The 14348-nt window shown below is 47.1% G+C and overlaps 1 protein-coding gene across 2 annotated transcripts in view; it reads right to left on the bottom strand.

Annotated features, from left to right (window-relative positions):
* POLN (DNA polymerase nu) overlaps positions 1-14348 on the bottom strand; it is a 153029-nt gene that overhangs the window by 63812 nt on the left and 74869 nt on the right. For both annotated transcript variants that reach the window (XM_070791923.1, XM_070791922.1), the window contains 3 exons: positions 5642-5699; positions 4686-4760; positions 3684-3798 (listed from right to left, as the gene is read on the bottom strand). In XM_070791923.1, coding sequence (XP_070648024.1) covers positions 3684-3798; positions 4686-4760; positions 5642-5699 — 248 coding nt within the window. The remainder of the gene's footprint in view (positions 1-3683; positions 3799-4685; positions 4761-5641; positions 5700-14348) is intronic.

The following is a 14348-nucleotide window of genomic DNA, read 5'->3' as shown; positions in this document are numbered from 1 at the left end:
AGTTGGGTTTCGATAGTTTGTGGTTTTCAAGAAATCGATCCATTTCTTCTGAATTTTTGAGCATGAAGTTGTTTATGGTGTTTCCTTACTGTCTTCTTGATGTCTGCAGAATCTGTTTAGTAATAATGTACTAATACCCTGTTCTAAATCCATCCTGATTCTGATGATCTGTGTCTTCTCTATTTTTATTTTTGTCAGTCTTGCTAGAGTCTGATAATTTTATTTTTTTGAAGAATCAACTTTTTTCCATTGATTTTTGCAGTTGTTTTCTATTTTTCAATGTCATCGGTTTCTGCCCTTATCTTTACTGTTTCCTTCCTCCTTCCTCATCTTTCTCAGGTTTCTTGAGGCAGCCTAGGCTGTTTATCTGAGGTCTCTCCTCATTTCTGATGGAGTGTTAGGTGCTGCGCACTTTCCTCCAGCACTGCTTTAGCTGCATCCTTCGCCTGACACTTTGACAAGAATGTTTTTCTGTAACACTTGGTCAGCAACAGCCAGAGTTGCTCTTGGCTCACTCAACAAAAAACACCCTTAGTGATCTATGCACAAGCACTCCCCCTGAATCACAAACAGATTCCCTCACACATTGTAAGGAGAACTCCAGGGCACCATTCCACCAGCACACTCAGATGGCAGTGAAGCTCAAACGTGAACCAGGCAAACAAAACACTCTTCCTGCCTAGGTAGAAACACTGTTCTCAGACTTTGCACACCTCTGGAGAGAGGGCAGGGGTATTACTAACTCTATTCCATGCCTTGAAAATTCTATGTTGCTTATATCCTTACTGGAGAGAAACTGAAATGGAAGAAAGTGCATCTTCTGGAAGAAGCACAGAGAAAGCTGTGGTGAGCAAAACACCAGGTGGGTTTGTGTAAAGGTGCAGGAGAGGGAAAGAGACAATGAGAGAGAATAAGACGAGATCCTCAACATTGGCGGTCATGGTGCAGGAGAGGGGAAGAGACAACGAGAGAGAATAGGACGAGATCCTCAACATCGGCGGTCATCAAGGACGTGCAAACCAAACTGCAAAGATACTACTCCACACCCAAGGGGACGGTTAGAATAAAAAAGAGAGATGAACGCTACTGGCAAGAAGGTGGGTAAACTGGAGACCTGTGCAGTTTGTGGGGTATAAAATGGTGCAGCTATTTTGGAAACTAGTTCAATAATTCCTCAAAAAATTAAATATAGTTGCTACTGCTGTGATACAAATTTAAAACCATTTAAAAATGGTTGAGATGATAAATTTTGTTATTTTACCACAATTTTAAAAAGTTAAACATAGAATTACCATATGACTCAGAAGTTCTACTCCTAGGTATCTATCCAAGAGAAATGAAAATATATTTCCACATAAAGTTTTGTGCATGAATGTTCACAGCAGTATTATTCATAATAGTCAAAAGGTGGAAACAACCCAAATATACATCAACTGATAAAGGGATAAATAAATGGAATATGGAATATTATTTGCCTGTTTATACTAATATATATTAGTACATATATATAATATATATTCCATAATTCCATTCTCATCCATAATTTTATATATATATATATATATATACACACACACACACACAGAATACATTATTCCACAGAAAGGAATATTATTCAGCCACAAAAAATAATGCAGTATTGACACGTGCTTCAGCATGGATGGACTTTGGAAACATCACGTTCAGTGAGAGAAGACAGCTACAAGAGGCCATGCTCTGTATGATTCCATTACTGTGAACTGTCCAGAACAGACGAATGTGTAGGAGACGGAAAGCAGACAAATGCTTTCCACGGGGACGAGGTTGAGGACCGACTCCTGTGGGGGTTCTCTTTAAGGAATGCAGATGCTCTGGAATTAGACAGTGGCCGTGGCTGCCAGACCTTGTGAACGCACTAAAACCCACTCAATTGTACACTCTCCAAGGGTGGGTTTTACGGCACGTGAATTATATCTCAATTGTATACTCGAAAAGGGTGGGTTTTACGGCACGTGAATTATATCTCAATTGTACACTCGAAAAGGGGGGGTTTTACGGCACGTGAATTATATCTCAATTGTACACTCGAAAAGGGTGGGTTTTACGGCACGTGAATTATATCTCAATTGTACACTCGAAAAGGGTGGGTTTTACGGCACGTGAATTATATCTCAATTGTATACTCGAAAAGGGTGGGTTTTACGGCACGTGAATTATATCTCATTGTATACTCGAAAAGGGTGGGTTTTACGGCACGTGAATTATATCACAATTGTACACTCTCAAAGGGTGGGTTTTACGGCACGTGAATTATATCTCAATTGTATACTCGAAAAGGGTGGGTTTTACGGCACGTGAATTATATCTCAATTGTATACTCGAAAAGGGTGGGTTTTACGGCACGTGAATTATATCTCATTGTATACTCGAAAAGGGTGGGTTTTACGGCACGTGAATTATATCACAATTGTACACTCTCAAAGGGTGGGTTTTACGGCACGTGAATTATATCTCAATTGTACACTCTCAAAGGGTGGGTTTTACGGCACGTGAATTATATCTCAATTGTACACTCTCAAAGGGTGGGTATTATGGCACGTGAATTATATCACAATTGTACACTCTCAAAGGGTGGGTTTTACGACATGTGAATTATATCACAATTGTACACTCTCAAAGGGTGGGTTTTACGACACGTGAATTATATCACAATTGTACACTCTCAAAGGGTGGGTTTTACGGCACGTGAATTATATCTCAATTGTACACTCTCAAAGGGTGGGTTTTACGGCACGTGAATTATATCACAATTGTACACTCTCAAAGGGTGGGTTTTACGGCACGTGAATTATATCACAATTGTACACTCTCAAAGGGTGGGTTTTACGGCACGTGAATTATATCACAATTGTACACTCTCAAAGGGTGGGTTTTACGGCACGTGAATTATATCACAATTGTACACTCTCAAAGGGTGGATTTTATGACATGTGAATTATATCACACTTTCTAAAAGAGCACACAGGGCACACTAAGGAGAAGGGCCTTTCCCTGGGAGCCTGGGAGGGGAGCAAGCTCCAGGACTTGGCAGCACCGGGTCCACCTGGCCTCTGAGAGCCGCTGAGCTGGGGGTGGGCAGGAGGGGCGGGCAGGGTCTAAGCCTGCTCTTACTGACTCTGGACCTCGGGACAACTGCATCCTCAAGAAAGGTGCTCATTGCCTTAGATGGGAGGAATTCCAGGCTTCAAACTGAAAGAAGAAAAGCCTAAGTAGGCAAAACAAAAAAGCAAGAAGGAGCCGGCAGTGAGAAGGAACAGGAGTTGAGTGCAGGCTTGCTTTGCCCCAAACAGCAGCTGAGGGCGCAGAGGCAACGCCGGGGTTGCCACCAGGCTGCCTGCAGGCCCTGGGCTCTGTCTTCTCCGACTGACACTCATCTGGAGGCACACGTGACTTTCACTTTTGATTTTTTGATATTTCTGGTACATTCCTCAGCAATCTACGCCCCTTCTGGAGCTGAAGAACAACCACCTCTTTCATACTTAAGAGACGCTTGGCATCCTAGCTATCCACTCTTTTCAAAAAGATTAAACTACTAGAGAAAAACATAATTTCTTATTGAAAACAGGTTTGGACCAACTTCAGGTTTTTAAAATCATGCCTGCATTCCTGTGGATCTGATACTGTTATGAGCGCGTATATCTTACCACTGTGAAGTCAGGGTGGAAAATACATCATCTCTCTCAGATTCCTGGAATAACTTCAAAAGTTCTGGGTCCCCAGATAAGTGTGCAAGAATGCGCAATTCGATCTGCGAGAAGTCTGTCAGATAGAGCTCTGCGTTAATTCAGAACCTATCCACACACGCCTCATTGTTGCCACCCAGCCCGGGCAACCTCAATCTCCCCTCCCCACAGGGAGGGGAATCAAGGTCGGCACGCCCACCTCCCACCTGCCAGGCCCCTGGGCATTGGGCTGTTCGCCATCCCTGGTGCTAAGAGTCTGGGAGACCTCTTCTGTAAGGCTAGCAAGGCCTCCAGGGGGCCGCACTCATTGATTGAGTCATCAGAACATCAGAGGTTCAGAAGGGCTCTCTCTGTGCCAGGCTGTGTGCCTGGGGTGCGCTAGTGAACAAGACGGATGGCGGTCCCTTCCGTGTGGAGCTGCTACTCGAGGAGAGGGAGACGGTTTGGGTGAATTATTCCGTGTGTTGGAAGGCGAGCAATGAAATGGGAAAGACAGATCAAGAGGAGGAGGTTCCAGAGTGAGTGTGTGTGGGGAGGTTGCTGCTGTGACGTGTCATCGAGAAAGGGACGAGGTAGCAGAGGCAAAGAGGTTGGAGGAGGGAGCAAGACCACACCGGGGGAGAAGGCTCCGTGCGGGAGAGAAGGCTCTGTGCGGGGCTGGTGGTGGGGCTGAGGGCAGAGCGGGAAGGGGCACCGGGGGGACAGGACAGAAGGGGGAGGTGGACTTGGGGGGCCTAGCAGGGAATCTGGGCTCTAGGTGCAGTCACGTGAAGAAGCCCAGGAGGCAGAGCTGCCCTCGCCTACTGGGCATAAGAAGCCTCGGCTTCACGTAAATATCTGCCTGGGGTTTACCTTCAGGAGCGAGTTCTGTAAGTGCCTTTGGATTACTCGGTTTCTAAGCATTTGAACACGTGAAGCACGTAAGGTGGGCTCCAGTGGCATGCTGTGTCTGCTGGCACGTACCTGCTGCCAGGAAGGTGTAGCCTTCGGATGAAACAAACGCCGTCCTTGGGGAGATGCTGAGTTCGTCCTCTTCACCTGAATCGTTATGAGTTCAAGAGCACTTGGTGAACTGGTCGTGAGCTGATTCATAGCTATTCCTCACACACAGTTATTTTAACATCACTCGGAAGTCAGAAGAGTATTTTCCTGATTTTTCTTAATGCAATTTTAAAACATCATAAGACTGCTGAAAGCAAACTAGATTTTCTGCTGTTAAAATTTCCTGTTCTGTCTACAATTCTCAGTGAAGAAAAGGTCAAACACTGGCCCTCTGCGCCTCACCAATAGGAGGCCTCCTTGGGGAAGGTCTCCCCACGGAATGTGCGGTGCAGGGCTGGCGCAGGCCAAGTTGCTGCCTACCTCCAGGAGCTCTGTTCACGCAAAGCTCATGGCGCGTCACTGTTTCGCTTCGACCTTCTGGAAGCAGCAGTTCCCGAAAGCAAGCGGGCAGGAGTTTACTGGGAACAGGCCACAGAAGCCGGCTTTGCTCAGACTTGACCTTTTCTTTCTCAGAAATGTCATCACCCTCAGGGCAGTGGAGTGGATCGAGACAAAGAAGAGTGTGACTACGCTTTTACAAACATGTCCAGTAATTTTCAGACCTTAATAAAAGCCAGCTCCGTTGTCTGTCTCTTCTCTGTTGGGAAGCTGGTGGGGGAGAGGCAGTGGGAGGGGAGCCTCTTTCTCGGGGTAATTTATCATCCACTTTCACTTAGAAACCGCTAGAGGGGAGGGGCCGTGCCACTTGAGCTGAGTTTTATTTTTCAGTGTATATTTAAATCCTGGTCACGCAAATACAGAGGAGAACTTCAGGAAAGAAAAGCAGTTACTTAGATAGCAAAACAATTACAAACATTTCTAGGCTTAAAAAAAAAACGTTGCTCAAGATTTTTGTGAAATAAAAAGAAATGTGTTACCTTTAAAACTCTGAGGTTTAGTTATCTGAATTGGGTGCTTGGAGATACCTTGGATATTCTGCGAATAATAAAAGGGAAACTGCTTTAGCTGAAATATCTTCTTTTAATCTGAATCATTTAACGGTATTTAAAATGTGTTACATTTAAAATATATATATATATTTTTTGGAGAAGGAAATGGCAACCCACTCCAGTATTCTTGCCTGGAAAAGTCCATGGACAGAGGAGCCCGGTGGGCTGCAGCCCATGGGGTTATATGACTGAACACACACGCATGAGGAGGGTGGAGAGAGACGGGTTGGTAGCAGTAAACTGGAAGAACCAAAAATACCTTTATTTACCTGGCTGCCCCAGGTCTTAGCTGCAGCGTTTGAACTCTCAGGGACGGCACCTGGGATCCAGTTCCCTGACCAGGGACGGGACCTGGCTTCCCTGCTCTGGGAGCTCTCTATTTACCTGGCTGCCCCAGGTCTTAGCTGCAGCGTTTGAACTCTCAGGGACGGCACCTGGGGTCCAGTTCCCTGACCGGGGATGGGACCTGGCTTCCCTGCTCTGGGAGCTCTCTGTCACTGGATCACCAAGGGAAGCCCCTAAATGTGTCATATTTTATTAAACCCTAACAAAATAACCAATGCCAATGTATTATGCATATGTGTATCCATGTTAATACAACTAATACTGAAGCACAATTTTGGTGGGTAGACCAAAGTATCAATGTAGAGTCAACATACAAAAGTCAATTCTATGTTTACACAGTGCCAATGAATAATCAGACATTGAAATTAAATAAACAATGCCATTTATATTAATAACAGCACCCCCAAAACATTCAGGCATAAATTTGTATGTTGAAAACTACAGAATCCTGATAAAAGAAAATTGATAGTCCTAAATAAATGGAAAGATATACCATGTTCATGGATTAGAACATTCAACATTAATATGCCAATGACTCCCAAATTGATCTATAAATTCAACACAATCCTAATTAAAATATTAGCAGTATTTTCTTAGCTATCAACAAGCTGATTCTATAAATTGTGAATTATAAATATAAATGTAAAATGCAAAACTCTAAAACTTTTAGAGGAAAATTTAAGAGAAAATCTGTGTAATCTTGCATTAGACAAAGAATTCTTAGATATACCCCTTCAGCATGGTCCGTAAAGAAAACAATGAAAAACTGGACTCCATCAAACTTACTTTTGTTTTTTGCAAATCACGTTGGATTCAAAACATATAAAGAACTCTCAGACTTCCCTGGTGGTTCAGTGGCTAAGACTCTGCCGTCCCATGCAGGGGTCATGGGTTCAATCCCTGTTCAGGGAACTCGATTCCACACGCCATATAGTACGGCCAAAAAAAAGGAACTCTCAAAAAAAGTTAGCAATGAAAGGTACTTCCAGAATGGCAGAGTGAGGAGCTTGCCAACTTATTCTATGAAGTGTTATCCTGATGCTAAAACCAGATACCAAATACAACATCCTCCATAAACAGGCACAAGGATCCTCAGTCGGTATTAGCACGCTGAAACAGGCAACACGCAGAAAGGGTTTTGTGCGCAGCCAACGGGGATTCATCTCAGAAATGCAAAAGAAATTTAATATCATACACCAGATTCGTAGGATAAAGGACAAAAACACACCATCACCACAACAGGACATAAGCATTCAACAAAAGTCCAACACTTTCATATTAAAACATTTCCATTTCCTAGGAACACACTTTTCTCAAGTTAATAGAAGAACATCTACAAAATCAACTCACTCTGAGTAATGTCAGGGTCTATAATTGTATAAAACAGAATATGTTCTCTGACTAATAGCATGTCAAACTGGGATCAGACCAGACTGTAACTAGCACACTCGGCTAAAAGCTCTTGGTGAGCACAGCCCGGTGTAGGCTCATCCAGCAAGCAAGGACTCGGCTCCTAAAGTCATTTCCCTTCCACGGCCCATAAAACATCAGCTTAATGAAAGTTGCTTTACCAACGGAAAGAGGGATAAAGAAGCTTATTTGTCCTGAGAAAGCAGAAATGCGATTACCTTTAGATAAAGATAAAGGAAACTTTTTAATAACTAAGTGCTACTTTTTGTTTTACAATATAACAAATAATCAAATAACAGTGACTGCTCACTCTGTGTCCGACTCTTTGTAACCCCATGGACCGCGGCAGGCTAGGTTCCTCTGTCCATAGAATTTTCCAGGCAAGAATACTGGAGCGGGTTGCCATTTCCTACTCCAGGGGATCTTCCCAACCCAGGGAATGAATCTGGGTCTCTTTCATTTCCTGCCTTGGTAGGCGGATGCTTTACCACTGCAACAATTTGGAAGCCCAATAAAAATAATAGAAACTTAACTAACTATGTAACCTATATAGCACACTTTATACACTATGGCACACTATATAACACTCTACAGTTTGAACATTTTAAGGAAAGTTAAAATGTATATTTTGTCCTTTGATCATACGACATGCTAAGAAGGGGCTTGAAGGGTATAGCTTTTTTTTCTCCCCTACCACGGCTGAGAGACGTGAGCTCAATTCTCAGGCAACTTTCGCTCATCTCAAATGGCGTCTTCTTTTCTGTTATTACACGGAAGCTGCTCTGCCCACGGTGAGCAGAAGGGAGGCTCTGGCATCTGACTCTGGCAGAGAACCTCAACCTTGAACACCATCTTTCACTGTCAAGTTGCAGGGAAAGAAGAGTTTAAGGCTTAGTTCCCTTAAGTTAATCTTAAAACAAGCCAGATAAAAATGTTGTTAATGCTGACTGGAGACTAGTGGAATGTACAATCACCAAACAAAAAATAAATTACTTTCAATCAGAACTGCTCTTATGAAGTGTCCCAAATATGTCTAGAGATAACAGTTATTAAAATTAAATCAGTTGTTAAAAATAGAACCAGAATATTTTGATGGAGAACATAAAAAAGTAACCATTTTATTGTAGAACAGTCTTAGAGAAAAGTTAGGAACACAGTATAGGCCCCTCACTGAGCTTCCTATATTGCTAGCATCTTACGTTTTTAGGGTTTTTGACACAATTAAGAAACCAGCATCAATACATTATTACTAATTCCATACTTTATTTCGATTTCACCAGTTTTCACCTGAAGTCCTTTTTCTGCCCCAAGACCCTACCCAGGACCTCGCATCATGTTCGGTCGTCTGGTTTCCTCAGCTCCTTGGCTGTGGCAGCTTCCCAGATTTTGTTTTTTATGACCTTGTTCTGAGGGCTGGTCAGGCAGCACATCCCTCAGCTGGGATCTGCTTGTTGTTTTTCTCGTGGTTAGACCAGGGTTGCGGGTTTGGGGAGGGAGGCCTCCGAGATAAGTGCCCTTCTCATGCCGGCAGGTCAAGGGTGCCTGCTGTCAGCGTGACCCGTCACTGCTGACGTTGACCTTGCTCTGAAATGGTGTTTGCTACATTCTCCCCTGAACAGTCACTTTTTTATTTTCCCCTTTCTAGGCTGCTCTCTCTGAAATTGAGTTTCTGAGCACAGCCCTCACTTCTGTCTGCAGTGACAGAGATGAAGTGATAGGGGTGGTGTCCTGAGAAAGCTGACTCCCGGGGCAGTGTTCACTGACCCGACGGCAACGGTACAGGCAACAGAGCCAGGGGAGGGGAGTGGAGGTCAGCCCCGGCGTGGACACCGCTGGTGTGGATAGAGACAGGGAGCTCTGCAGCAGCCAAAGGCGGAACCCGGCCAGCAAGGGACTGCATCTCAGGATGTGCAATTTGACTTCCTTTGTTAAACTTATTCATAGGTGTTTTATTATTTTTATTCAACTATAAACAGGATTTGTTGTTGTTCACTCACTCGTGTCCAACTCTATGTGACCCCATGGGCTGCAGCACGCCAGGCTTCCCTGTCTTCCGCTATCTCCTGCAGTTTGCTCAAACTCATGTCCATTGAGTTGGTGAAGCTATTTCGCCATCTCATCCTCTGCCACCCTTTTCTCCTCGTGCCTTCAACGTTTCCCAGCATCAGGGTCTTTTCCAAAGAATCAGTTCTTTGCATCAGGTGGCCAAAGTATTGGAGCTTCAGCTTCAGCATCAGTCCTTCTAATGAATATTAAGGGTTGATTTCCTTTAGGATTGACTGATTTGATCTCCTTGCAGTCCAAGGGACTCTCAAGAGTCTTCTCCAGCACCACAGTTTGAAAGCACCAATTCTTTGGCACTCAGTCTTCTTTATGGTCCAACTCTCACATCTGTACATGACCACTGGAAAAACCGTAACTTAGACTAAATGGACCTTTGTTGGCAAAGTAATGTCTCTGCTTTTTAATGTGCTATCTAGGTTTGTCATAGCTTTTCTTCCAAGGAGTAAGCATTTTTTAATTTCATGGCTACAGTCACCATCTGCAGTGATTTTGGAGCCCAAGAAAATAAAGTCTCTCACTGTTTCCATTGTTTCCCCATCTATTGGCCATGAAATTATGGGACTGGATGCCATAATCTTAGTTTTTTGCATGTTGAGTTTTAAGCCAGCTTTTTCACTCTCCTCTTTCACTTTCATCAAGAGGCTCTTTAGTTCTTCTTCACTTTCTGCCATTAGGGTGGTATCATCTGCATATCTGCGGTTATTGACATTTCTCCCTACAATCTTGATTCTAGCTAGTGCTTCATCCAGCCCGGCATTTCACATGATATACTCTGCATAGAAGTTAAATAAGCAGGGTGACAATACACAGCCTTGAACCACTCCTTTCCCAATTTGGAACCAGTCTGCTGTTCCATGTCTGGTTCTAACTGTTGCTTCTTGAGCTGTATACAGGTTTCGCAGGAGACAGGTAAGGTGGTCTGGTATTCCTATCTCTTGAAGAATTTTCCAGTCTGCTTTGATCCACGCAGTCAAAGGCTTTAGTGTAGTCAAGGAAGCAGAAGCAGATGTTTCTCCGGAACTCCCTTGCTTTTTCCATGATCCAGCGGGCGTGAGATCTGGGTGCCGGGTGCACTCTTTGCCAGGGGTGTCACTACTTCTGGGCGCTCTAGGCTGACAGACCAAGGAGACATGTGTGTTTAAAGGTGTCTGCGTGTGACCACCTGTGTCTGCATGGAGTTAAATGGGAGTCCACCCTGCTGTCTCCAACTCTGTCCACCACCATGTGGAGCACTCCAGCGTCCTCCCTACTCCAACATGAGAAACCTGGCTCCCGCCATCGGTGACCATGTCACTCTGCCGGGTCCACCGGGCCGTGGGCAGGACCTGGTCTGTGAGCCTCGGGGGCACTGTAGGGTGGGTGCAGCGTATTGGGCACACAGACGCGACCGCACGTGAGGAGGAATGTCTGGAAAGGTGCCCAAACGATGGAAACTGAAAGCAAGTGGGACTTCATTCTCCTGAAGGGCATAACATTTTCTGCTGTTAATGTGGACAGTGAAATGAATGAAAACCACCTCCAGTCCTTTGTGTAGCAAACCTCGCCAGAGTCTCCAGGTCGCCGGAGATCCCCTGCGGGAAGTGCCGGGGCTCTGCAGCAAGTCCCTTCCTCAGCCTCCGCCTGCTGCTCTGGAGGGGTGATGACTGGGCACTCGCCCCCATTTGTCTACACAGTGGACTCGGGCACATGTAAGAAAAATAAGAGAACTTTTCTAGAAAAACTCAATGCTAACAGCCCTCAGTCCAGGTTCAGCGACAGGCGAGGTGCAAAGGTGGCATCTGAAGCCTCTCCTTTGGCGTCTGTCAGAAAGTCAGCAGCTGTTTTAGCAAAAATGCCAGAAACAGGGTCCGGTTTGACCTGTGGAGAAGGCAGCCGCGCCGCTCAGGACTGCGGCTGGCGCATCGGCGCGCAGGCTCCACACTCCAGGCAGCCGCGGAGGCGATGGGCGCCCAGACGCGGGGACCGCAGCGCCCTCGGATAATCCAGGGCGGGTTGGCTTCCTCTGCCCTGCTCTCCAGTGGAGCGGCTCTCCAGTCTTCCGAGCGCTGTGTGGGACGCCCGCCGAGGGCTGCTGGGGTAAAGGAAGAACCGGGCTCCGCAGGACGCGCCTCCAGGGCCGGCTTCCTTCGGTTGTCGCCTCCCCGTCAGCGCTGCCCCGGAATGCGGCCTTTTCCCGTGCTCTCGGCCCGCCCCGCCCCTGAGTTGTGTTCTCCAGTGCTCATCACCTGCCACACCGCGACTAGTTGAGCCTGTTTGCTGTCGGTCTCGGGCCCTCCACCCCCAAGCTCCACGAGGGCAGGGGTTTCGGTCCGCTAGGCACGAGCTCCGCGATTCTGGGGAACGAAAGAGTGAGCGAGGAGAGGCAAGAAGGGAGGCGGGCGGAGGAGCGGGGGTCCAGACTTCAGCATGAGAGCCTTGGCCGCAGGTGGGCCTGAAGAGCATCGGGCTGGCACCCGAGAGGCTCCCTGGCTGGGGCAGGGGGCTGGGGGATGGAGGGGGGTGAGGAGGCGGGGAGAGGAGAGGAGACCAGGAGGCGGACCCCACGGGAGCTGGTGCTCAGCTCGACATGCAGTCCTGCCTGCGGGACCAGGGGGCTGAGACAGGGACTGCGACTCGGTGGGGTTTTTGTTTTTGTTTTTTGAGAGATCTGAAGGACAGCTAAGTAAAGAGAGATGTGAGTCCGAGCATGAGAGAGGGCAGCTACCGGTGGGGAAGGGGCGTGGGGCTGGTGAGAGCAGCAAGGAGGCGGGGGCTGGGGAAGGAACCAGCCCCGCCCCACGCCCCGCCCCCAGGGGAACTGGAGAGGGAGCCGCCTGGGGAGGAAGGACAGACCGGCCCACCAGCAGGGGACAGTGAGGGCAGCCTGGAGCGGGCCAAGCGCTCGGCCACCAGGGAGAGCCTGAGCCTCTGCCAAGCAGAGGAGGAGGGAGGCCGGGCCCAGTGCGTCCACAGGGCGTCAGGCAGCTTGACTCCAAGAACAGGCTCCTCTCCCAGCCGGCTCTTTGCCTCTGAAGGTCTGTTCAGTTGCAGGTCACAACCAGTGCTTTGAAAGATGAGCTTGAGTAGAACAAAAATCAGCAGTGTGCACGGCTTGGTGGTACCTGCCCCTAATCACCTCCACCCTCCAGGGCCCCATGAAGGCAGGTGCGTAGAAGGGCTGTGACTCCTCCAAGGACCATGAAGACCTTTTTATTCCAAATAAGAGTAGGAAAGTATTAAGTCACTAAAATAACAAAATACAGAGGTTTAAAAATCTCATTTAGGTTCAAATAGTGGTGCAGATTTAGCCATAATTATCTAATTCATGAAAATCTTGCTAGTAAATATTTTGATATTTAAATGATATCAGGGCTTCCCTGATAGCTCAGTTTGGTGAAGAATCCACCTGCAATGGAGGAGACCCTGGTTCAATTCCTGAATTGGGAAGATTCGCTGGAGAAGGGAAGGGCTACCCACTCCAGTATTCTTGGGCTTCCCTGGTGGCTCAGCTGGTAAAGAATCTGCCTGCAATGTGGGAGACCTGGATTCGATCCCTGGGTTGGGAAGATCCCCTGGAGAAGGCCAGGGCTACCCACTCCAGTATTCTGGCCTGGAGAATTCCAAGGACTGTATAGTCCATGAGGTCGCAAAGAGTTGGTCACGACTGAGCAACTTTCACTTAAATGTTATCACGTGGGAGAGATATTCATAAGCAAAGCTGAAAAATTCACACACCAACAATGGAAAGAGCAAGGCTAGATTATTCCAAACGGCCACTGTAACATCCGGTAGGCACAGAGGCACACTGGGCTTAAACACTGAACAGGGAGAGCAGGACTCTTCTTGGGGCACGGTCTGAGCCTGAAGGCAAGTTTCTGAGACTCTTCACCAAACGACAATGTAAGAACAACTGGCACACTGGAAGGCAGGCTAGAACATCCGCTGCTAGAAGCGAAAAGATAAGTAATAAGTATCCCTTTCTAGTACAATCAAAGAGACACTGGTTAAATTAAACTTGTGTAGTAGATTTAAAATTTGTGACCCTTATTTCTGCTAAGAACATGAAAAATACCATAATCTTGCCACTTGCTTTAGGCCTCACAGCTCTTTTTCCTTTTCCTTAGCAGACGGCACTCCGATTTTCACGAGGGTCCTCCTCCCCACTTTCCCTCAGCCAGCAGAACCTGTCCTCTGGCTACGGCGACTAGCTCAATAGACCAGTGGCTATTCCAGACAGAGATGCAAAGAGATGCTTGCTGAGGGCATCTGCAGAAGGTGTTTCCTCCTCCTTTCATGGAAGGGGCACGGAGAGACACTGCTCGTTTCCACTGGAGAGAAACTAAGCTGGTGTCCCCAAGACCTGCTAAGATGCTGAGAAAGAGAGGCTGGGAGATGGGGGACGGAAGCTGGACTGCCCATCTGACTTTGACTGCTAGACTGAGCCTTGCCTTAAGCCAGCCCTGCCTTGAACTCCTTAGGCCGGGTACGCTGAGACTGCTGAGGCCAGTTTAGTCTGACTTGCTGCCACTCGCAGCTGAAGGTGTCCGAATGAGCACACGGACTAGAGGTGCTTCCATCACCAGTTTAGACGTGGGGAGAAGCACCCACTCAGCAAAGGACCAGCAGTCCTCCAAGCCCAGCCTCCTCCTTGACTTTTCTGTCATGCCCCTCCCGCTCCGGGCGGCATCTGCCGGGAGAAGCCTACAAACCCACTGTATCAGGAAGGCGCGGGACCTGCGTCAGCAGCCTGGCGCTACCTGCCCTCACTGCTTTGGCTGGTGAAGCCAGTTATCACAGCAGGGCCGACATCCAATGGCCCCTCCTCTGCCGATCTGGT

This window comes from Bos indicus, chromosome 6 (genome assembly GCF_029378745.1).
Source record: "Bos indicus isolate NIAB-ARS_2022 breed Sahiwal x Tharparkar chromosome 6, NIAB-ARS_B.indTharparkar_mat_pri_1.0, whole genome shotgun sequence".
NCBI lineage: Eukaryota > Metazoa > Chordata > Mammalia > Artiodactyla > Bovidae > Bos > Bos indicus.
The sequence above is the reverse complement of the archived record's forward strand: the minus strand, read 5'-3'. Positions and strand labels throughout refer to the sequence as shown.